Raw genomic sequence first — 25,790 nt, forward strand, 5'->3', positions numbered from 1 at the left:
CACTTCGGGCAGACAGCAGGGGGTGGTCATAGCCTGGCCAGCCAGTCCAGAAATCAGGTCAAGCGCAAGCACTCAGAGATATCTCACTATGCTCATTATATCAGAGAATTCTGATGCTTAAAATGTTCCTCGCTTGGCTCAAAGATTAGCTCTAGAGCCTGGACGCAGAAAGCACCTGTTGAGAATTTACACCTCCTGAATTTACACTCGCTAAGCTTGCAGCACCTGGACAGCCACAATCCCCGGAAACTACCACTCCCACTATGCACCGCGACAGCGTTGACTAAACCCGGGATAAACTACAAGTCCCAGGATTCCTTGGGCACGAGCGCAGAGGAGCGGAGGGGCGTAGCACGTTGTCCGCGCGGGACCGTTAAATTTGAAACTTGGCGGCTGGGCGTGAGAGCTTGGGGTGGCTGGTTCGTGAGGGAATTAGGTGCGTGCTTTTTCGGGGAGCACCCTCCGGTCGCTTCAGTGCCTCGAAGGGTAGATTGCAGAAGGAGGCCCAGGCGATCTGAGGCTCTGAAGAAAGGCCCGCGGGAGGACGAGGCCCTGAGCCGGGAATGCAGGATGGCGGCGATGCAGAAGGAAAGGGGTGCTCCGAGGTAGGTACCGGAGAAGGGCGGCCGGGAGCTGGGCCTGCGAGCTCCTAGGGTGCCTGGCAGTGACAGAGGCTCCGCTGAGAGCAGTCCAGGAGAAGAGCAGGCCCAACCGAATCGTCCTCCCTGCTGGAATTGGACGCGAGGAGTGGAGGTGAAGGCACAGGGTTAGCACTGACCTCAGTGCGCTGAGGGCGCGTGAGAATCCTGCTGCGTCCAGCTGCAAAGCCAAGGAGGCTGTGGGACCCCGGGGGTCCAAAGGGCTTGGAATTTGTGGTCTGTGTTTGTATCTCAGCCCAGCCATTCGCTAACTCTGTGACTTTGGATACGTCTTTAAATGGAAGATGCTGCTGTTAACGCTACCTACCATTCCGAGTTCTGGGAGAATTCAGAGTATTTGTAAAGTAACTGCCTCCAAATAAGTGCTTAGTACATGGTAGGTGCTGTCTTTAAGTTAGTAGCATAGTTAGAAATCTGAAAAGCCCTTCTCCTCATGCTTGCTGCTCTTCCTTATTTATCCATAAAGAAATGGCAACCCACTCCAGTGTTCTTGCCTGGAGAATCCCAGGGACGGGGGAGCCTGGTGGGCTGCCGTCTGTGGGGTCGCACAGAGTCGGACACGACTGAAGCGACTTAGCAGCTTAGCAGCAAGCTCTTCTGGATTGAAATTCTATGTGCGTTTTCATTAGGGGCTACACGGTACTTATGGGCTTCCTAGGTGGCGCAGTGGTATAGGATCTGCCTGCCAATACAAGAGACACAAGAGAGACTCGGGTTCGATCCCTGGGTTGAGAAGATCCTCTGAAGCAACAAATGGCAGCTCCAGTATTCTTGCCTGGAAAATTCCATGGACAGAGGAGCCTGGTAGGCTACACTCCATAGGGTCACAGAGAATCAGACACCACTGAGCACTACCATCACCACACAGTACTTAGATAAATGTCATTTTACGAGCTCTTTAATTCATGCAAAAGATATATATACTTTTTATTTTATGTTGGAGTATAGCCGATTAACACTATTGTAATAGTTTCAGGTGGACAGCAAAAGGACTCAGCCATACATGTATCCATTCTCCCCTAAACTCCCCTCCTATCCGGAGTGCCACCTAACATTAAGCAGAGTTCCCTATGCAATAGGATAGGACCTTATTGGTTATCATTTAAAATATAGTGATGTCATGCGAGATATATTTATTAACCACCTACAAAGTACTAGGTGTAACAAAAACACAAAAATCCCTATCCTTATGAAGCTTAAGTTCTGGATGGGATAAGGGTAGGGAAAACAGGATAAATAAACTAAAAGGTAGATAGTGGTTGGTACAAAACAAACAAAACTGGGGAGGAGGAGGGTTGGTGCAATTTTTGATAGTTTTGAACAGAGGGCCTCACTGAAAAGGTGTTATTTGGATCAAGACTGGAAGGAAACTCAAGAGTTAGTCATGCATTGATCTGGGGGGAGAAGTACAAAGACTGAAGGTGAGAGTTGGGTGAGGCAGGGGCACTGGCTGAGTAATTGGAGCAGAATGAACCAGAGAATAAAAGGAAGTAAAAATGGTGAAGATGCAGGCATTGGAAGGACTTGGCTTTTACTCTGTAGTTGAAAGTTATTGGAGGGTTTTGAGCAAAAGAAAGACATGATCTGACATGGGTTTAAACAGGATCACTTTGGCTGCAGTATCGAAAAGACTAAAGGTAGAAAAGGATGGAAGCAGAGAGACCAGTTTAGACATTATTTAAATAGTCCAGGCAAGAGAAGATGGTGGCTTGAGCCAGGCTGAAAACAGTGGAGATGCTGAGAAGAAGGCTTATTTCTGGATATGTTCTGGAGGTGGAACCAACAGGACTTGCTGGATGACTGGGGGCTGTGAGAGGGGTGTCTAGGTTGGCATTAAGATTTTTTACTTGAGAGCTGGATAAATGAAATTGCCATTTATTTGAGATGAGGGAAAAAGCAGGTTTTTGAGGAGGCAAGAGGAGAAGGGAGGGAGGAAGCAATCCCAGCTCAATTTTGGACATTTAACAGATATTTTAATTGCTATTGTAAGAGAAGAAATCTAGAAACCTCAATATTTATTCACTGCTTACTACTGTTAGATCCTGTGTTAGATCATGAGAATAGAAAAATAAATGACATGGCCCTTATATTTACACAAAATAGTTAAAAAGATAAGAGTAGTTACAACTTACATTATTAATCACTTACAGTTTGTTTTCCTGAAGGGAGTTTTTAGCTCTCGTCTAGACTGAGGTCACACAAAACTTTCACTTTATTTTTGAAAAATAGTGCCTGTCTGTCTCTGTTTTAAACACAGAAATAGCATCTCTTGGCCAGAAGTAAACTTCTCTTCAAGGATTGTAGAGCTCTGAAGTTCAGAGTGTATACCCTTTGTGGTGATTACCTCCAAAAAGCTTTTGCAGATTCCCCCCATAGAATTGACATAATTGGAGGAGCCATTTATGACCAGTAAACTGTATTTTTGTCTGCTTCTACTCTGGGCAACCTATATATATAAACTTCAGCTTTAAGTAATCAGTTGAAACATGGGGTTAGTCTGATAAACACTTTGCTAATTTTAAATTAAACAAGGTGATGTGCATCAGTGATAGGCATCAATCTGACTTTTGTCTACTTTGCCAAATTTATAATATTTTTTTCCCTTCTTTCTTCCTGTCATAAACTTTCTTCTTAGGATATTGCTCACAATACTGTAGCCATGTTCTCTCTTCCATTAGGTAATAATGCAGCCTTGAACTTGGAAACCAGGTCACAGATAGAAGGTTAGGAGTATAACATTAATAACACTACTAATCTGCTGGCCCACTGTATTTAACCCAAAGATCATGAATTATCACTTTTCTGAAAACATTTACAATAATCCAGTGTTGTAACAATTCAGTGTTAGTATGAGATTTACTTTTGTTTCTCTCTTCACAGTGAAGTCATGTCCTTGGAGGGAGATGAATGGGAGCTGAGTAAAGAAAATGTCCAACCTTTAAGGCAGGGGCGGATCATGTCCACACTTCAGGGAGCACTGGCACAGCAAGAATCTGCCTGTAACACTACTCTTCAACAACAAAAACGGTATGTAGGATGGTTGGGTCTCCAACCAGTCATCATTCACCCCCAGCTGTGGTAGTTAATGTGGCCGTGGACCCATGCAGGATGGCATAAGGAGTAGAGTACTAAACTACTCTTCAAAAATTGGTAGTCTGAGAATCTGTTCCCCTCCTGCTTTCTTATCACTCAGCCGCTATCTAAAGATCCCCTCAAGCACACTTAAGAAAAAGAGCTATAGGATTCCATTTCACTGGAGCAGCCAAACTCTTTATCAATAGAAATATTTCTCATACAGGGGTAACTGATAAGCAAAGCAAGTATCATATTATAGTATTTACCAAAAGAATTATGTCATTCTGAATCCTGAAACAGAATTAACTCTTTGAGACTAATCAATTAATGAAATTGCTTCTTTGTGTTCTGAATACTGAGGGAGAGTGCATCTGTTTATCCTTTGTCTGTACTCAATTATTAATGTTCTAGGAAAGTATTTTTGAGAATGTGTGCAAAAGAAATAGTGGTCTCCAAAGAAAATGTAAGCCTTGGAGAAACTGAATTTAAGGAACTCAGGGTGATGAAAAGCTGAAAAATACCACTATATTGTTCAATATAGTGAATGATAAAACTTGCTCTCCTTTGACAAATGTTTTGATAAATACACTTCTTTTCAAAAAGGTAAACTAAAGTATTGGTTTCTACCTGCAGTCTCGTGACCAAAAAATTCTTGTATTATCAGAAAATTATCATAATTTTGATCTAATGTAATGATTACCCTTGATCATCTCTTTGAATCTTTAAAAGCATTGGATTTTATGTTTTTGTTTCACAGATGGTGTTCTATTCTTAAGTCTTTTTGATGACATTCTGTGACATTGTACTAGTTTTTCCACTTCACTAACTACTGTTCCTTTTTGCTTGTTGGCTTCCTACTTCATTTTACCTAAGTTTGTGTTCTTTGCCCTCTGTTCTCATTCCATATTCAAATTTTCCAGCATTATTTAACTACTGTCTACATCTCTTACTTGCCTTCTAAATATCTTTTTATCTTCCTGTAACATATGATGAGATAAATATTTCACTAGTGTATTAAATACTGAATCTCTTCTCTCATGTAGGACCTTCCTTTTTCTACTCCATTTTGATTAATGGTATGAATTAATCTGAATGATTAATTAATTCAGAGTAATTAACCTGAATTACCTCACTGCTCTCTCATACTCATTGATTTAGTTGATTGCTAGGAATTGGTGATTTTTTTTTTAAAGATCTAATTATTATTATTTTAAACTTTTGACTGTGCTGGGTCTTTGTTGCTGTGTGCAGGCTTTCTCTAGTTGTGGTGAGCAGGGAGTACTTTTTGTTGCAGTGCGCAGGCTTCTCATTGAGGTGGCTTCTCTTGGCCACCTAGGCACATGGGCTTCAGTAGTTGTGACTCTCAGTCTAGTAGTTGTGGCGCACAGGTTTAGTTGCTCCAAGGCATGTAGGATCTTCTCAGAGCAGGGATCGAACTTGTGTCCCTGCGTTGGCAAGAAGATTCTTAACCACTGGACTATCAGGGAAGCCCCTGATTTTTTTAAGTATAATTTTTATGCAGTGAAAGGCTCAAATTTTTAAGTATGCTTAGGTGATTTTGATACACATTTCAAGACAGAACATTTTTATTACCTCCGAAGATTCTCTCCTGCACCTTCCCAATCAATCTTCCCCTCCTCCATGAAGAAACCAGTGATCACATTTTTATCACCATAGGTTAGTTTTGTTTATTTTACTATATATAAATGGAATTATGCAGTACTTTCAATATATTTTTTAGGCATTTTCACGTTGCATGTATTTAGTAGATTGTTCCTTTTTTTTAACTGAGTAGTATTTCATTTGTTTATCCATTTATCAGTTGATGGACAAATGGATTCTTTCCAGTTATGTGTTTTGTGGGTAAAGCTGCTATTTACATTCTAGAGTAAGACTTTTTGTGGACATAGATTGTCATTTCTCTTGGAATAGCATTGCTAGGTCATAGAATGAGTGTTTGTTTTCCAAAAAGGTTGTAATATTTTACACTCCTATCAGACACGTATTAGAATCAATTTTCTCCAGATCCATTCCCATATTTAGTGTGGTGGGGTTTTTTTGTTTTGTTTTTTCATTTTAGCCATTTTGGTGGATGTATAATAGTATCTCATGATGGTTTTACTTCCCATCTCCCAGGTGACTACTGAAGTGAGCACTTATTTATTTGTTTATTGGCCATGTATATATCTTATTTTGTGATGCGTTTGTTCAGATTTTTTGCCTTATTTTACAATTGGAAGATCCCCTGGAGGAGGGCATGACATCCCACTCCAGTATTCTTGCCTGAAGAATCCCCATGGACAGAGGAGCTTGGTGGTCTACAGTTCATGGGGTCGAAAAGAGTTGGACATGACTGAGCATCTAAGAATAGGACTGAAAGAGTTCTTTATGTAGTCTGTATACAAGTCCCTTATCAAATATATGTGTTAAAATATTTTCTCCCAGTTCATGGCTATCTATTTTCTTGGTATTTTTTGACAAGCCGAAGTTTTTAATTTTGATGTCTGATTAATTAGTGTTTTTCTTTTAGTACCTTTTGTGTCTCCTCTAGGAAATCTTTGCCTGCCTAAAAGGTCCTTTTTTCTGAAAAAAGGAAAATATCCTGTAATTTTTTTTTTTCTCCTAGTAGCTATGTTTTAGCTTTTATGTTTAAGTCTGTGATTCATCTTAAATTTGTCCTTGTGCATGGCGTGAGGTTAGAATAAAAGGTCTTATGCTTCCGTCCCTACCCTCATATGCCTATCTGCCTTCAGTTGTTGAAGAGAGTTTTTTGTCTTTCCCCATTAAATTGCTTTGGGGCTTTTGTCAAAAATCATTTGGTTGTGTATGTGTGGATCATTTCTAGACTCTATTCTGTTCCATTGATCTAACTGTCTACCTTTTCATCAGTTGTATGTTGTCTTGATTAGCTTTATATAATAAGACTTGAAGTCAGAATAAGTTCTCCACTTGTTCTTTTTCAAAATTCTTTCAGCTATTATTGGTCCTTTGCTTTTCCAAAATTTAAAATCATTGTGTCAGTTTCTAGAAAAGAGACTGCTAGGATTTGAATTGGATTGCATTGAATCCATAGATAAATTTGGAGGTTTGTTGATTTTTATCAATAGTGTCTTGAATTTTTTTTTTCATTATTTCATTATCTTATACTTAAATCACCATTTTAGTCACACAATTGTGGCCCCTTTTCTAATTTCTCCTATTCTTATACTGTTGTTATCAAACAGGGTTCTTGGATTCTTTAATCAATAGAAATTGGTGAGAGGCCAGACAAGACATTCAAGCAAGGCTTTACTGGGACTAGAGCTGCAGGGAGCAAAAACAAGTAACAGGTTCCCTTGCTTGCTTCCTGAACATGGGCCAACTGGTGCCCTAAAGGGAATGAGGGTAGCGGTGGGTCCAAGGTTTGGGCTGGAGGGGTGGCTCGGGTGATCTGCCCACCCCCTTGGTTTTGCTGTATGCAGGGATCATACTGCAGTACCCTGCTTTTGCTCTGGACACCTTAGAAGCAGCAGTTGAGTTTTTGGACTTTTTGTATCTTGTTCAAAATTTGTTCCAGCTGTGTTCATGTACACAGTTATTTTTAACTCCCTTATAGTTTCTTTATATTCTCTTGCTCCAGAAAACATTTCTCCAGGTACAAGCACTGTAGCCAAGGGTCCCAGGTCTCAGCCTTTTTCAGTGTTACCTGATTAATCTTCTTGAAATCTTTACTTACCATATTCAAGATACTCTCCAACTGAAGAACCAGTACTGGCTTGAACAGGCAGAATCCAAGCTCTTTAAATTTGCATTTAAAGCATTCTCTTACCTCTCTAGATATCTCCATTTATTCCCAATACTGACTCTATGTTATAGCTGGATAAGCTCTCTGATTTTGACAACTGTATTCAATACTGATTTCTCTCTCTCTTGGAAAACTCTCTTTTTCTTTGAAATCTTATGTTTCCTTCAGAGTCCCACCTTCTACGACTGCTTCTATAACGCCTCCTTTTGACATCATGAAGCCTTTACTATCAATTCTTGGCAGTTGTAATATACTGCTCTGTATTGTTAATTTTTCATTTATGTACTGTCTTTCTTATTAGAGTTTAAGGGTCTTTTGTGTCAGGGACTACTCTTATTCTTTATGTTAAACATAATCCCTTATACAGTTATTATTGATAAATTGTTTATTTAAATTGTGGTTTATTACATAATACTTCCCCTCTATTCTGACTGGTCAATCTTTAACTTCATCTTAGCCCTCTGCCTTTGTAAGCACTTTATAAAGTCGTATTTCACACTTTCTCTGAAACATTCCTCCAATTTTTATATGGTCTAATTCTTCTTTGACTAATGTTATCCATGGAATTTCTCTGTAAGAGTCTTATTTCTGGGTATATATTTATGTGTGTGTATATATTTAGCTTCTTCAGTACTATCATATGCATATAAAGGTAGTGGGTGTCATTTATTGAGTACTTAACTACTTACTTTGTTAAACACTTCACACTTAAGACTAATCAACCTAATAAGATAGATCATATTATTATCCCCATTTTACAGATGAGGTAACTGAAAGCAGAGTTTAAGTAGCTTTTCTAATGTCAGTTAGTGATTAGTGGAGCTGCACTGGAACCTTGGGAGTCTTGTTCCAGAGCTTTAAATGCTGTGTAATAGTGCTTTTCTATAAGTTGTCTTGAAATTTCTCTAATTTCTTCATATTTTGTCTCTCCAGTTATGTTATCAAACAGAATCCTGATTATTTCTATTCTTTTTCTTTCTGTTTAACAAGCTCTCAAACTCCAATACATTTATCTAGATTGATATTAAATACTTAATAATGAATAAAAATAAAGGTGACACTTGTTCATTTGGCTGTTATCACTATTGCTTATGCTAACATTTTCTGTTTAAATTTCAGAGCATTTGAATCTGAAATTCGATTTTATGCTGGAAATGACCCTCTGGATGTTTGGGATAGGTGAGTCTTTTTTATTTAACAGGGCAATAGAAACTCAATAGATGGAGTTCTTTTAGCTATGCTTCTCAAACTGGGTTGTGTGAAGCAGTGTGTTAGAGTAGAGAGTAGTGTTTTTGAGACACAAAGAAGCAGAATAATCATAGTGTATCTTCCTGAGGTGTGACTGTGAGCTATACCCGTCTGCCACCATCCTCATTTTTTCCCACAGGTACATATTAGCAATATTTAGAAAAGTTTGAGAGATACAGGTTTAGGACATGTCACTGAAAAACTCTAAATAAACATTGTCAACATATTAGATATTTCTACTTTGAAAAGTCCAGAATGGATCTTGGAACAAGACATGTTAAACTTGAAAAATAATTCATTTCCTCTCTTCCTATTCAGATATATTAACTGGACAGAGCAAAACTATCCTAAGGGCGGGAAGGAAAGCAATATGTCAACATTATTAGAAAGAGCTGTAGAAGCACTACAAGGAGAAAAACGATATTATAATGATCCTCGATTTCTTAGTCTCTGGCTTAAGCTGGTAAGTCTTTCTGAAGTGCCATCTGAGTTTAAAATATTAAATTAAGAGATTTTTCTCTATAGGTATCTTATACATCCAAAAACTGAGCTGTTCAGTAGATACTAAACATTCCATAAATACTCAATATTTGTTAAATTGTTTCCATCTAGAGATGCATTTTACTATTTTTTTTTTAACCCATTAAAAGTGATCATAAGGCCATATCTGGCCATATCATAAGGCCAGATAAGATCATCTCTCTCTGTAGGAATGGGTTATTTATCGATTTTAATCATCATTAGTCCATGCAGCTATACTCGGGGAGGACATATAGGAACCAGCACGTGGTAGGTAGTAGTACAGTTGTTTGGGAAAAGCTTTTGTAGGTGATTCTGCTGTTCCTTTCTTCCATTTTTTGAATCATCACCATAAAAAAAAGTGTTGTTTATATTTTATCTTTCATTTTTTTTCATTTAGTATGTTGCTATAATTAAAACTATTGACCTGACCACTTTGTACTGTCTTACTTGACATGTAGTTCTTTTAAGAACACTTTTGAGGATTTTTTATGAAAACATCTTTATAAAAATGATGACCAGAGTTTCTTAGACATTAACTCTTCTCTTTTATTCTAAAAGAGATTAGAGAAAAGCAACTGGGGACTTCCTGGTGGTCCAGTGGTTAAGAATCTACCTTCCAATGCAGGGGACACAGTTTCAATCCCTGGTTGGAGAACTGAGATCCCACAGGCCATGGGGCAACAAAGCCCACACACGACAACTACTGAGCCTGCACACCACAACTCGAGAGAAGCCCACACGTCTCAAAAAAAGACCACCTAACCCAACTAAGACCTGATGCAGCCAAAAATAAATAAATAAATAATTCTTTTAAAAAAAGGAAAAATGCCAAGTGGTAAATATTTAGAATAGAATTTTAAGTGATAGAATTAGATATTGGATAAAAACTTTAAATAAAATATATAAAAAATTAAAAATAAGTAGTCAAGTAATTCTAAATAATAGACTATTTTCAACAATCATTGTAATATGATGAAATACCAACATTGGAAATTAATAAGTTTTCTGGCTAAAATATATCTCCATATTTCTGGCTAAAATATAATAAAATAATTATTAATATAGTTAAATGAATCTTGAAGACATAATTATCTTGATTTCTGCAGGTCATTTGACATATCTTGGCATCCTTATGTAAGTTGGTGACATTACCTTAGGGATAGTAGTTATGGGAATTTATAAGAAAGGGTGGCACACAAAGAATGCTAAACAGATTTGTTAGTATGGAGACTGTGGTTCCTGATGGTGTACCAATAGATTTTGTTGTTCATTCTATATATAATATTCTTATATGTGACTTATTAGAAGGTTGAACTAAATAAACCTCTAAAGTGACATTTAATCCCAGGTTTCTATGATTATATTTAGTTGGGGCTATTAAAAGTAGTAATTGGAATAATTTCTCTGTTCACTTGTGTTAACCCAATGTTTATAGTGAAGAGTAATGATTATCATAGAGTAAAAAGCATAATCTAAACCAGTGCTCCTGAAAGAATGATCTGTAGACTGTTCAAGGTAAATACAAAAATTGAGAGTAAGCGTTTAGAAATTTTATTAACAATTTAATGTTGTGCATCTATGCACATCATTTTTCTTGTAACTTCTATTTTTATTGTCTTTTTAAAAAATATCAGTCAACAATGCAATGAAAACTTTTAAACACACACGCCTAAAACTGTCCCCTTCACCGCAGGTAATTGGAAAAGCACTGGTCTAGATAACCCTCAAGTTCAACATTTAAAAAAAAAAAAAACTGCCCCCTTCACCACAGGTAATTGGAAAACACTGGTCTAGATAACCCTCAAATTCAACATTAAAAAAAAATAAAAACCCTCAAATTCAAATTATTAGTCCTAGAGTGATCAGCAGTAATCTCTAAACTTTATACCTGGGAAACAAGGTGCATATTAAATTATTTTGCTCTCTTTCTTAGTCTAAAGGAATAAAGATGGGTTCCTCAAACTACTCTTTTGCTTTGCAGAAAGTTTTTTCCAGTCATTTTTATAAAGGATAACTAAAATCTAGCTAAGGAAAAATTTGTTCTTAGAAAATATCCAGTATTTTTAGTTAAAAGTTTAAAATGGTTTTAATTTGGCTTTTTAAGAGTTACCAGAAAGATATGTTTAATAATTTTTGAATCGATTAATCTAACCATCTTATCCTTTTATTTATTTCTTAAGTGATCTTATTCAGCACTCTAGAATAACCCAAACTGTATTCAGTGCCCCATGCTGCACCACAGCTATTCAGAAAACCATTACTGAAGTGCAGTCAATTTTAAACTTTATTTATGTAGTAATAGATATCAAGGACTTGCTCTTACAGTGATAAACATTGAGAATTATTACTTTGCTTGAAATATCATCACATGTGGGAAAACATCTCTAATTTGAATAAGCAGAAAAACTCCATTACTGAATTACTGTGAAATTAAACTATAAGATACTAATGGATTTTGTTAAAGATATAAATGGAACATTTCATTTTTTTCTACTAGACCATGGGTAGGGACTGGAATGTAGTAGAGAGCAATGTTTTCTGCCTTTGTGGAACTTACTTTATTGAGAAAGACAGATGGGTTAAGTCTAACAGGAGAGAAAGAGGGAAAGTGTTGAGATGTATGGTAAAACATACGAGGCAGACTAAACCAAGGCTACGCAATCAGGAACAGAAAGATATGAATGAAAATACATGTAGTAAATGAACAGGAGAAAATATTATCCTCTGCAGTAGTAAAAGAACTCTTAATGAGAACACTGAAATGTTATTTTTATATGAAAGTAGAAACTTTTAAAAATAAATATTAGCTATGAAATTATATTTGGAAATAACTACTAACATTTTAAATTTGTATAACCATCTTAGAAAGCAATTTACTTTTTAACATAGTTCCACTTATAGGAATTTATCTTAAGGGAATAATGTAAAATGTGAAAAGCAATATGCTTAAAGGTATTCATTACACAGTTATTTACAATTGGGAAAAATTAGAAGTGGTTTGTCCAAAAAATAAGGGAATAGTTAAATGATGAAAGATCTACTAGATGGAACATTGTTCACCTGTTCAAAAATATTAATTAAGTAGCAGCATGGAAAAATGAATGATGCACAGTTAAATGGAATAAAAATATTTAATTATGATTAAAACTATAAAATGACAAAAATCTTTTTATCCTGTGGAAAAATGATATATGTTCCTTTTTTTCCTCAAGAGAAAAATAAAGACTGAAAAAATATATCAAACTTGTGAGTGGTGTGGGATTTTACTGATCCCTTCCCTTTCCCTTTTTGCTGCTCGAATTATCTGTATTGTAGCTGGTCTTAATAAGGTCCCTTTTAAAATACAGATTTGACCGTGTCATTTCTTAGCTCTCCTACCCCAACACATATAACATTGACTATCAGGTATATTTACAATTGATGAGCTTGACTTTCAAGCCTGGTCACACCTTTTTTCCTCAAACTTCTATCTAGCCTACACCTCCACAAATTTAGTCTTCAGTGTCTTTGCTTATGCTTTTTCCTCTGCCTAGAGTGCACTTCATTTCCCACTCTTTACCTTATATAAGTCTATTTCTCCTTAAGGGCCACACTCAAATGTCATGCATTCTTGAAAGCTTTCTTCCCCATTTCTTTTTCTTACAAATTAATTCCTTACTTTTGTCAGGTAAGGGATTAGTGTAAATGTGTTTTAGGTCCTCCCAATATATTCCTTATAATCTTGTGTTATAATAATAGATAATATTTTTTTCAGTGCAGAAACTACATATTGTATCTCCAGTGACTGGCACATAACAGACAAAATGTGAAGAAAAATTGGTTAACTGCTAATGCTTTTAATTTGTTACAGGGGCATTTATGCAATGAACCTTTGGATATGTACAGTTATTTACATAACCAAGGAATTGGCATTTCACTTGCTCAGTTTTATATCTCATGGGCTGAAGAATATGAAGCTAGAGAAAACTTTAAGAAAGCAGATCTGATATTTCAAGAAGGTATTGAACAGAAGGCTGAACCACTGGAAAGACTGCAGTCCCAGCACAGGTAAACTTCCTCTCTGCAGCTTTTTGTAACTCTTTAATAGATACAAAAAGTTGTTTTGCATCTGAATAAAGTGCTCTCTGTGGATTGGCAAGTTAATTTCATTACTATTTGGTTTTTTAAAAGACAATATTTCAATATTTTCTATTTAATATACAGTAAAATATAGTCTTTGATGTACAGTTCTGTATGTTTTCACAAGTAAATAGAAACATGTAACCATTATCATCATTAAGATATAGTTGAATTATTTCATCACTCCATAGAATTCCCATATTCTGTCCCTTTGTGGTCAACACCTACTCACAGTCCCAACCTCTGGCAACCACTGATCTATTCTCCAGCCCTATAGTTTAGACTTTTCCATAATATCATGTCAGTGGAATCATATAGTATATAGTCTTTTGATTCGGGCTGCTTTCATTTAGCATAATGCATTTGAGTTGTAAGAGTTCTTTATTCTGAATACAAGTCTTTTGTCAGATGAATGATTCATAAACCTTTCTCCCAGCTTAATTCTGGAAGTGACTTTTACAGTACAGAAGTTTTTAATTTTGAAGAAGTTTAATTTATCAATTATTTCTTGTATGGGTTGTGCTTTTGGTATATCTAAGAATTTCATCTAGCTGAAGGTCACAAAGATTTTTCTCCTGTGTTTTTATCCTGAAATGTTATAGTTTTACTTTTTGTTTTTAAATTTGTGATCCATTTTGAGTTAATTTTTGTAGAAGGTATTAAGGTTCTTTTTTTTTTAACCTATGAGCCTTATTTATTCACGTGCCTTTTGTTGAAAAGGTTTTCTCCATTGAAGTACCTTTGCATTTTTGTCAAAAATCAGGTGATCATATTTGTGTAGGTTTATTTGTTACTCTGTTTTCTCTTTTGATCTTAATGTCTATCATTGGTATATATTACCCTTATCTGGATTGCTGAAGAGTTATAGTAAGTCTGGAAATCAGTTAATTGTTCTTTTTAACTCTTCTACTTCATTTGACTTTCTGTATAAATTCTAGAATCACCTTTCTAGGATTTTGATTAGTATTATGCATGAACAAGATGTATTTCTCCATTTATTTAGATCTTTTATTTCTTTGAATAGGCTTTGGTAGTTTTTGTCTTTCAAGGACTTGGTCCACTTCATCTAAGTGATGAGTTAGTAGGCATAGAGGTGTTCATAGTATTCCTTTATTATCTTTTTAATGTCTATAGGTTAGGTAGTGACCTTCCTTCTTTGTTTTTTCATATTGATAATCCTGATACTGGTCCTCTGGTTTATCAGTTTCTATTGATCTTTTTAGGAAATCAGCTTTTGCTTCCATTGATTTTTTAATCTTAATTGATACTCTGCTCCTGATTTTATTAATTTCTGCTCTTTATTATTTCCTTCTTTGTGCTTACTTTGGGTTTAACTTGCCCCTTTTCTAATTTAAGGTGACACTTAGAGCACTGTTTTCTAGAGCTTTTTTTCCTAATATAAAAGATTTCTGTCTAAGCACTGCTTTAGCTGTATCCCACAGATTTTGATAATAATACTATATTTTCATTTTCATTCAGTTCAAAATATTTTCTAATTTTCCTTATGTCTTCCTTTTGATCCATGGGATATATAGAAGTGTGTTATTAGGAAATGTTTGGAGATTTTTCAGACATCTCCCTGCTACTGATTTCTAGTTTAATTCCATTATGGTTAGAGAACATAACTTGTATGGTTTCAAGTCTTTCTAATTTATTAAGGTTCACTCTATGGCCCAGAATATGTGAATGTTTTGTGTACACCTGAAAAATGTGTTTTCTGCTATTTTGGAATAAAATATTTTATAAATGTCACTCTTAGGTCAAGTAGATTGGTAGTCAGTTCTGGTCTTCTTTATCCTTGCTGACTTTCTGTTTACTTATTCTGTCAATTACTGAGAGAGGAATCTTGAAGTCTCTTTTATTGTGGGTTTTTTTTTGTGGGATTTTCTTTTTCTTTTTTTTCCCACACAGCCTGTGGGATCTTTGTTCCCCTTCCAGGAACTGAACCTGGGCCCTCGAAAATGAGAGTTCAGAGTCCTAACCACTGGACCACCAGGGAATTCCCTCTTTTATTGTGAATTTATCTCTTCTTTGAGCTCCTATCAGCCTTGCTACATATATTTTGAAGTTCTATTAAGTAAATACACATTTAGAATTGATCCCTTTATCATCATATAATGTTCATCTTTATCCCTGATCATACTTTTTCTGAAGTCAGCTTGATCTGATATTAATATAGTCAGTCCAGCTTTCTTTAGTTTTCATGATATGTCTTTTCCTTTCTTTACTTTTTTTCCTAACAGTTTTAAAGGTATGCAACCATTGCCACAATCTAATTTTAAACATTTTTAACATCCCAAAATGAATTCCATACTTACTATTATTCCACAGAACTGGAAAAGGTCAGTTTTCATTCCAATCCCAAAGAAAGGCAATGCCAAAGAATGTTCAAACTACCACACAATTGCACTCTTCTCACATGCTAGCAAAGTAATACTCAAATTTCTCCAAGCTAGGCAGTTGCGACCCACTCCAATACTCTTGCCTGGAAAATCCCGTGGACGGAGGAGCCTGGTAGGCTGCAGTCCATGGGGTCGCTAAGAGTCGGGCATGACTGAGCGACTTCACTTTCATGCATCGGAGACGGAAATGGCAACCCACTCCAGTGTTCTTGCCTAGGGAATCCCAGGGACAGGGGTGCCTAGTGGGCTGCTGTCTATGGGGTCGCACAGAGTCGGACACGACTGAAGCGACTTAGCAGCAGCAGCAGCAGGCTTCAACAGTACGTGAACCAAGAACTTCCAGATGTTCAAGCTGGATTTAGAAAAGGCAGAGGAACCAGACATCAAATTGCCAACATTTGTTGGATCATAGAAAAAGCAAGAGAATTCCAGAAAAACATCTACTTACGCTTCACTGACTATGCTAAAGCCTTTGACTCTGTGGATCACAACAAACTGGAAAATTCTGAAAAAGATGGGAATACCAGACCACCTTACCTGCCTCCTGAGAAATCTGTATGCAGGTCAAGAAGCAACAGTTAGAACCAGACATAGAACAACAGACTGGTTCCAAATTGGGAAAGGAGTACGTCAAGGCTGTATATTGTCACCGTGCTTATTTAACTTATATGCAGAGTACATCATGTGAAATGCCGGGCTGGATGAAGCACAAGCTGGAATCAAGATGGTCAGGAGAAATAGCAATAACGTGAAATATGCAAAAGACACTACGCTTATGGCAGAAAGTGAAGAAGAACTAAAGAGGCTTTTGATGAAAGTGAAAGAGGAGAGTGAAAAAGCTGGCTTAAAACTCAACATTCAGAAAACTAAGATCACGGCACCCAGTCCCATCACTTCATGGCAAATAGATGGAGAAACAATGGAAACAGTGACAGACTTTATTTTCTTGGGCTCCAGAATCACTGCAGATGGTGACTGCAGCCATGAAATTAAAAGACACTTGCCCTGAAGATAAGCTATGACCAACCTAGACAGTATATTAAAAAGCAGAGACATTACTTTGCCAACAAAGATCCATATAGTAAAAGCTATGGTTTTTCCAGTAGTCATGTATATGGATGTGAGAGTTGGACTATAAAGAAAGCTGAGCACCGAAAAATTGATGCTTTTGAACTGTGGTGTGGGAGAAGACTCTTGAAAGTCTCTTGGACTGCAAGGAGATCAAACCAGTCAATCCTAAAGGAAATCAGTCCTGAATATTAATTGGAAGAACTGATGCTGAAGCTCCAATACTCAGGCCACCTGATACAAAGAAGTGACTCGTTGGAAAAGACCTGATGCTGGGAAAGATTGAAGGTAGAAGAAGGGGATGACAGTGGATGAAATGGTTGGATGGCATCACCAACTTAATGGACATGAGTTTGAGCACGCTCCCGGAGTTGGTGATGGACAGGGAAGCCTGGCCTGGTGCAGTCCATGGGGTTCCAAAGAGTCAGCTACAATTGAGCAACTGAACTGAACTGAACTGATTAGCAGTGACTCTCCATTCCCTCTCAATCCAGTTCCAGGCAACCATTAATCTGCTTTCTCTCTCTGGGTTTCCCTATTCTGGACATTGCACATAAATGGAATCCTACGTTATGTGGTCTTTTGTGACTGGCTTCTTTCACTTACCGTATAGATGAACATAGTTGTGGCATATATCAGTATTTCGTTTTTATTGCTGAATAATATGTCATTCTATAGATACAGTGCATGACTTATCCATTCATCAGTTATTGGGCATTAGGTTGTTTTCATTTTTTGGCAATTATGAAATAATGCTGCTACAAACATTCATATTACAGGATTTTGTGTGGATTTCCTTTTATTAACAAAGGGGGTTCTTTTTATTGAAGGGTAGTCGATGTACAGTACTGTAGAAGTTAAAGGTATACAATGTAGTAATCCACAATATTTAAAGGTTATACTCCGGGTGGTGCTAATGGTAAAGAACCCACCTGCCATTGCAGTAGGCATAAGAAATGTGGATTTGGTCCCTAGATCAGGAAGACCCTGCATGGCAACCACTAAAGTATTCTTGCCTGGAGAATCCAGTTGGCAGAGGAGCCTGGCTGGCCACAATCCATAGGGTCACAGAGTTGGGCACGACTGAAGTGACTTAGTGTGTGCACACACTCCATCTATAGTTATTATAAAATATCGACTATATTCCCTGTGTTGTACAATATGTCCTCGTAGCTTAGTTTGTACCTAATAGTTTGTACGTTCCTATCCCCTACCCCTGTTTTGCCTCTCCCCACTAGTAATGACTAATTTGTTCTCTATATCTGTAAGTTTCTTTTTTGTTTATTCACTAGTTTGTTGTATTTCTTAGATTCCACATTTAAGTGATATTATGCAGTATTTGTCTCTTTGTCTGACTTATTTTGAGTCCCTGGTGGCTCAGAGGTTAAAGCATCTGCCTAGAATGCGGGAGACCCAGGTTCGATCCCTGGGTTGGGAAGATCCCCTGGAGAAGGAAAATGGCAACCCACTCCAGTACTCTTGCCTGGAGAATCCCATGGAGGGAGGAGCCTGGTAGGCTACAGTCCATGGGGTCGCAAAGAGTCGGACACGACTGAGCGACTTCACTTCTCACTTCTTCTGACTTATTTCACTTAACATAATCCCCTCCAAGTCCATCCATGTTGTTGCAAATGGCAAAATTTCATTCTTTTCTGTGACTGAATAGTATTCTACTATATATGTATACCACATCTTGTTTTTCCATTCATCTGTTGGTGACAATTAGGTTGCTTCCATATCTTGGCAGTTGTAAATAATGCTGCTCTGAACACTGGGGTGCATGTGTCTTCATATTAGTGTTTTTGTTTTTTTCAGATACATACCCAGGAATGGAATTGCTGGGTCATATGGTAGTTCTATTTTTAGTTTTTTGAGAAACCTCCATGCTCTTTTCCACATTGGCTGTAGCAGTTTACATTCCCACTAACACTGTACAAGGATTCTCCACATCCTCGACAACGTTTGTGATTTGTGTTCTTTCTGATGATGGTCATTCTGACAGGTGTGAGGTGATACCTCGTTGTGGTTTTGACTTGCATTTCCCTGAAGATTACTGATGTCAAGCATCTTTTCATGTGCCTTTTAGCTATCTGCCTTTCCTCTTTGGAAAAAGTCTGTTAAGGTCTTCTCTCCATTTTTAAATCAGGTTTCTCTTTTCCCTTTTAACTTGACAGTGTCTTTTTATTAAAAGTGGTTCTTATACACAGCAACGAGTTGGATGTTGTGTTTTTCTCAACTCTCACAATGTTTTTTATGTGGTTTATTTAGAACATTTTGATGGAATTACCAACTTTGTGGGATTTAGATATGTTATTTTAATATTTGTTTTCAGTTTCTCTGTCTTTTGTTCCTTTGTTGCCCCTTTACTGTCTTCTTTTGGATTGTTGTTTTTTGGTTTTTTTTTAGTATTTCACTTTATTGACTGTTATTTTTTTAGTGGTTCCTCTAGGGTATATAATACATATACCTAACCTTTCACAGTCTACTTAGAGTTAATATTTTACCACTTCAAGTAAAATAATAGAAGCTTTATAATCATATAGGTTCTATATCTTCCCTACTTTCTTGATATACTGGTGTTAAGTATTACATTTACATACATTGAGAATCTCATCAGACAATGTTATAATTTTTGCTTTCAAAAGCCATATGTATTTTAAAGAACTTAGGAGAAAAATAGTCTGTTATATTTACCATTTTTGTTCTCCTTATTCCTGAAGTTCCAGGTTTTCCTCTGATATCATTTCCTGTCAGACAAAAGAAGTTTTTTCCTAGTCATTCATTTAGAGTGAATCTTTTCCAATAAATTCTCTTAGTTTTTCTTCATCTGAGAATGTCTCTCCCTCCCCCCCCACCTCCAGCCTTACAGCATGCAGAATCTTGATTTCCTAACCAGGGATCAAACCCGTGCCTCCTGTTTTGGAAGCGTGGTATTTTAACAACTGGACCCCCAGGGAATCCCCTGAGAGTGTCTTTATTCATCTTTATTTCTGAAGGATATTTTCATTGGATGTAGAATTTTGGTCCAACAATTCTTGTAGCATGTTTTTGTCTTCTAGACTCTCTGGTATCTGATGGGACATCTATAGTCATTTGAATGGTTCTTCCCCCTTTTTGTAATGAGTTGATTTTCTCTAAGTTTTTTTTTTCTTTAACATTGCTTTTCAGCAATTTGATCATGATGTATCTGGGTATGATTGCCTTTATATTTAATCCATTTGGGGTTTACTGGGCTTTTTGAATTTGTAAAGACATGCCTTTCACAAAATTTGAAAAGTTTTCAGCCATTATTTTTAAAATACTTTTCTATACCTTTTTTTCTGGAACTTCAGTTCCACATATATTAGACTCTCTGATACTGTCCCGCAGGTCCATGAAGCTCTGTTCATTTAAAACAAAATTTTAACTTAATTCTTTCTATTCTTTAGGGTGGGCAATTTTTATTGATTTGTCTTCAGGTTCATTTACTCTTTTTTTCAGTCTTTTCCATTCTGATATTGAGTATATCCAGTAAATTGTTTACTTCAGATATTGTGTTTTTCAGGTCTAAAATTTCCATTTGATTCTTTTTCATAGTTTCTGTGTGTCAGTTGAGAATTTCTGTCTTTCCATTCATTTAAAATATTTTTACCTTTATATTATGGAGCATCATTGAGTTAGCTGCTTTAAAATCTGTCTGAAAACTCAACACCTGGGTCATTTGATGTTTTTATTTATTTTTTTTATTAATTAGTTTATTTTAATTGGAGGATAATTACTTTACAATATTGTGATTTTTTTAAATATTATTCTTTAAACTATATATAAAATTTCTACATAAATACCAATCATGGTTGTACTGTGATTTCTATATTTATATTTTTGGTCACTGTGCTGTAATGTGCTTCGTCACTCAGTTGTGTCCAACTCTTTGCAACCCCACAGACTGTAGCCCTCCAGACTCTTCTGTCCTTGGGGATTTTCCAGGCAAGAATACTGAGGTGGGTTTTTATGCCCTTCTCCAGGGGATCTTCCCAACCCAGGAATCGAACCCAGTTCTCCCACATTGCAGGCAGATTCTTTACTGTCTGAGCCACCAGGAAGCTGTCATTTGATTTGTATTTCTGTTTTTCCTTTGAGAATTGGTCACATTTTCCTAGTTCTTTATATGTCAGGTGATTTTGGATTATATACTAGACATGTATACTGGTATTATTAGACTCTAGGTCCTGTTAGTTAATGTTGATGCTTTTGTCTTATTAGGTAACCAGCCTTCAGATATAATTTCTTTTTCAACTCATGTGAGTAGTGGTTCTAATGTCAGTTCAATTTTCAGAGACCTTTAGGTGTATCCCATTTGTCTGTTACTCCAGGGTTAGTCTAGTGCTTGGACAGTGGTTTATATTATAGTTCAGTTCTCAAAGCCTTTTCTGTGCTGCTTTGGGTCTGCTTTGTGTATGCATAGCTCAAGGGTGGCCCAGGGCTTGTGCCAATTCATGTACAGAATCAGGTGATTCTCTTCTTTAGCTCATCCCCTCCAGTATTTCTCCCATACTCATTGGCCCTCACAGTCCACTTTTTCCTTTCCTCTGGAAAAAAAGATGAGATTTCTTTAGGAGTTTTAGCTTCCTGCACTGCTAATGTAACAATTCAAAACCAAATGGAAAAGAGAAGGGGGGAAAAAAAAAACAGGAAACAGCCTTGAGTGGGTTGTTTCTTTGACTCCTCTCCACAGTCTACTTGCTTTTGTTTACTTTTTAGAGACCTCGGTTGCTTTTTTTGTATTTTGTCTGGAGTTTTTAATTCTTTTTTTTTTTTTTTTTAAGTTTTTTTTTTAGAGTTTTTAATTCTAATCGGTGAGAAAGAGAGAAGCTAATATGGGCTTATTGCATCTTGGCCAGCATTTGCAGTTTATTCAATTTCTTTACCCTTTTGATAATACTTAATACTTTGGCAACTGCACAGAAGTTTAGTCTTCAAACTTCTACCAGTTTTACTAAAATGTCATGTTTAATGCAACTTCATTCATCTGATTCAGGGAAAATGTTGGGGTAGGGAATCCGATGGGGATTCTATGTAGCAAGAGAGACAAGAAAATAGATGTGTCAAGATGTTAACAATTAGTTAATCTAAGTAAAGAATATATGGGTGCTCACTCTTTCAACTATTTTGTGAGTTTAAAAAGTCATAATAAAAAGTTGATGGGAAACTCTGATCTTAATATATTCTATAATCTTAATCTAAGACACTGATCTAATCCCGAGGTCAACCTGCTGGTGCTCTTCAGAGTATTTTTGATTGGTCGAATTTGGACATACAAATTTGGACCTTCTCTGATTTCAAGGTGGCTTTCTTTGTTTCTGAGAGAATAAACACTTTCTTTTGGCTATTTTTATATATTTCTTCCCTTACATCCCACTCTTTTCCCCTGTTTAGCAAATTAGGAAATTGAATTTGGACAGTAGTGTTCATCTCACCAACTGTTAATGGTCCCTTCTCTTATTTTAGACAATTCCAAGCTCGAGTGTCTCGGCAAACTCTGTTGGCACTTGAGAAAGAAGAGGAGGAGGAAGTTGTGGGATCTTCTGTACCACAGCGAAGCACACTGGCTGAACTAAAAAGCAAAGGGAAAAAGACAGCAAGAGCTCCAATCAGCCGTGTAGGGGGTGCTCTCAAGGGTAAGTTTGTTAAGTGTTATTATGGGAAGCTTTTAGTTTCGGGTGGTAGGCAAATTATGTAAGGAAATCATGTATAAATATATATATGAACATTGTCCTACTGTTCTGACTACTAGGAAGCAAAAAAGAAGTCTAAGGAGAAGCTGAGATCACAGTGTACAGTAACACTAAAACATGTCAGCATTTTGTGTCATTAATTAAGAAACACCTACTCTGGGACTCTTATAATGCAAAGAAAGAGGGAAAGACAGACAGAAGGAAAAGAAAAAAGAATAACTTAATCTAATATTTATCTAGAGTAATAAGCAACTAGAGTTTCTGAGTTTCAGTTATTAGTTGAAAGATATGCAGTAATATAGCAAGTATTATCAAAGTAAAGCTTACATGTACCAAATTCACAAAGAATGTAGTAATTTGATCTTCAGTTTTGGAGGGTGAGAAATTGGGCTCTCTTTGTATACTTAAAGATGATCAGCAATAGCTGTTTTTTAAATCTACTATTTTTTTAGGTAAATTTTAGGTTCCCAGCAAAATTGACCAGAAGATACAGAGAGCAGTAAGCTTTTATTAACCACATTTATAGCAGTTAGACACGTAGACCAGATATTTAGATCTCTTATCCCTATCCTGATATATCAACTTTGTAATACTCAGAATGTTCCTTGGAGATCTGAGAATTAGAGTACAGAGAATATAGTCCTAAAAAATATTTTATCCAGATCATGATGAAGCTTGAGTCTAATAAGCAGCCCCACTAAAGAGAATACCAATAATAAGTGAGCTAACTTGGTTTTTTTTTAGATTCAGTACATTTCAGCTGGGAGAAAAATTTTACCAGAAAAATGAATATTAAGATTTCAGTTAATCCTGATAAAATTAAACAATGTTAGAATGATGACTGAAGGAAGATACAGAATTTGTTTTTTGGATATCTATATGTAAAAGATTACAGGTGAGGGAAAAGGGGAGGGTATAAGTAACAAATGCAGAATAGACTTAAAAATTAATTATTTGATGCATTAAGGTTTTTAAAAATTATTATTTAAAAAAATCTCTGATTCTATGGTAGTAGAAGTAATCTTGATTTGGGAAAGGTTCAGGTGTACCTTATTGGGCATCTAAATTGGTGAAGATTTTTAAATTTAGATTTTGAAAGTTTAATATTTTTCTCTTAGCTCCAAGCCAGAACAGAGGTCTCCAAAATCCAGTTCCTCAACAGATGCAAAGTAATACTAGAATTATTGTTTTTGATGAAAATACTGATGAGGCTTCTAGAGCAGAGCCATCTAAGCCTACAGTCCAGCCATGGATAGCACCTCCTGTGTCCAGGGGCAAAGAGAATGAGCTGCAAGCCGGCCCTTGGAACACAGGCAGGCCTTTGGAATACAGGGTAAGGACTCTAATCCAGTTTATTTGTTAACATAACAAAGTTCAAATAGAGGAGTATTTTTAGCATCTCTTTTAATTCCTCTTGAATAATTAGGCATGGTCTGCATATGGTGCATCAGAATGTAAAACCATGGTAATTTTAGTTTTCTTCTTCATCGCCAGCCTCGAGGCAATACAGCGTCTATGACAGCTGTACCCTCTATGCTTCCAAGTTTTACTCCATATGTGGAAGAGACTGCACAACAGCCAGTTATGTGAGTTTGATTTCCAGATATTTTGTGGTGGAAATTACTAAGTTTGGCAGGGGCACCTATCTAATTCCTAAAGCCTTTTCTTCTTTGTGGAAATGAAAGTAAACAAAAGTTTTATTTCCTTTATGTCTTTTTTTTTTTTTTTAGTGTGTTAGGGCTAAAAGACCACTTGTTATTCTTATTAAGGAATAAACTCAATAGGTTTATATTTAAATTGGTGTAGTCAAAGATAGTCACTGTTATTTAAGGGAGATGTTCTGCCTTTATTATTAACAGTAGTGAGGAATTATGGCAGTTTTTGCTCATAACCTGCTTTTTCTTTCTGAATGTCTTTTTCTTGGCATTTCTATGAGATATAATAGATGATTAAATAATCAGGCAGTCTGAGATTCAGTCTAATATATAACATTGTGGAGTGGTAATATTAGGTCATATTTTGTGTCCCATTGCAAGAGTTTCTTCATATATAATTTGTAACCCCTCATTATATGCTAGGTATATGATGTTTGTGTAGGTTTTTTCATAAAGTCTTTTTATCAGTTGAGCAAATTGAGGACGCTTTTTAAGCATGTAGATGCTTGGACCATTAAAAGTTCTGATCCAGTGTATCTGAGTTGAGGACCAGATACAACTAAAGAACAATCTTTAGTTGTAAAAAGATACACAAAAAAATAAAAGATATATAAGTGATTCTGATCCTGACTGAGGTATGCTCCATTTTCAAACCTGTATTACCACTCTCTACTCTTCCCCTTCAGCTGATAATGTTGAATTTTACATCATCAGTTCTCTAAATGCTGTATTTCTAATTCTTCTGGGTTCAGAACAGTGAGAAATGGGCATAAGTTAGCTTCATTTTGTACACTGGATTCTATTTAGATTTGGTTATTCACCACAGTCATAGAAAACAAATTTATGGTTACCAAAGGGCAAAGTGTTAGTGTTAGTCGCTCAGTCATGTCCGACTCTTTGCGACCCATGGACTGTAACCCACCGGGCTCCTCTGTGCATGGAATTCTCCAGGCAAGAATACTGGAGTGGGTAGCCTTTCCCTTCTCCAGGGGATCTTCCCAATTCCGGAATAGAACCCAGTTCTCCCTAATTGCAGCCGGATTCTTTACCGTCTGAGCCACTAGGGAAGCCCACCAGAGGGGAAAGGTATGGGATAAATTAGGGGATTGGGATTAACATATACACATAACTATATATAAAATAGATAACCAACAAGGACCTACTGTATAGCACAGAGAACTATATTCAATATTTTGTAATAACCTATAAGGGAAAAAAATCTGAAAAGGAATATATATATACATATAATATATATAACTGAATCACTGCTGTACATGTGAAACTAACACATTATAAATCAACTATATATACTTCAATAAAAATATTACCTCCTTTGAAAAAAAGATATGTTATTCAGATTTATTTTTACCTATAAGTAATATAAGCTATTTGATGACTCTTAACTTATAGCTAATTCCTTCCTCATCCTAGTAGTACTCAGAACATAATTGTTGATGGACTATGTAAATTATTTTTAGCCTCTTAATCATTTTTGTTTTTTGGAATCCATCATATATAATCTTACAACTGACATCATCCCTGTG

The 25,790-nt window shown here is 36.3% G+C and overlaps 1 protein-coding gene and 1 non-coding gene across 2 annotated transcripts in view; both read left to right on the top strand.

Moving 5' to 3' along the window:
• The first annotated feature begins 345 nt into the window (after window positions 1–345).
• Window positions 346–25,790, top strand: part of BUB1B (BUB1 mitotic checkpoint serine/threonine kinase B) — a 57,439-nt gene continuing 31,994 nt past the window's right edge. Inside the window, exons 1-8 of the mRNA XM_019968503.2 lie at window positions 346–605; window positions 3,540–3,686; window positions 8,638–8,697; window positions 9,085–9,229; window positions 13,139–13,335; window positions 22,365–22,534; window positions 23,710–23,924; window positions 24,086–24,177. Coding sequence (XP_019824062.2) covers window positions 571–605; window positions 3,540–3,686; window positions 8,638–8,697; window positions 9,085–9,229; window positions 13,139–13,335; window positions 22,365–22,534; window positions 23,710–23,924; window positions 24,086–24,177 — 1,061 coding nt within the window. The 5' untranslated portion in view covers window positions 346–570. The remainder of the gene's footprint in view (window positions 606–3,539; window positions 3,687–8,637; window positions 8,698–9,084; window positions 9,230–13,138; window positions 13,336–22,364; window positions 22,535–23,709; window positions 23,925–24,085; window positions 24,178–25,790) is intronic.
• On the top strand, window positions 18,244–18,315 carry TRNAS-AGA (transfer RNA serine (anticodon AGA)). Its single transcript has one exon. It is a non-coding gene; the product is annotated as a tRNA-Ser (tRNA).

This window comes from Bos indicus, chromosome 10 (genome assembly GCF_029378745.1).
Source record: "Bos indicus isolate NIAB-ARS_2022 breed Sahiwal x Tharparkar chromosome 10, NIAB-ARS_B.indTharparkar_mat_pri_1.0, whole genome shotgun sequence".
NCBI classification, from domain to species: Eukaryota; Metazoa; Chordata; class Mammalia; order Artiodactyla; family Bovidae; genus Bos; species Bos indicus.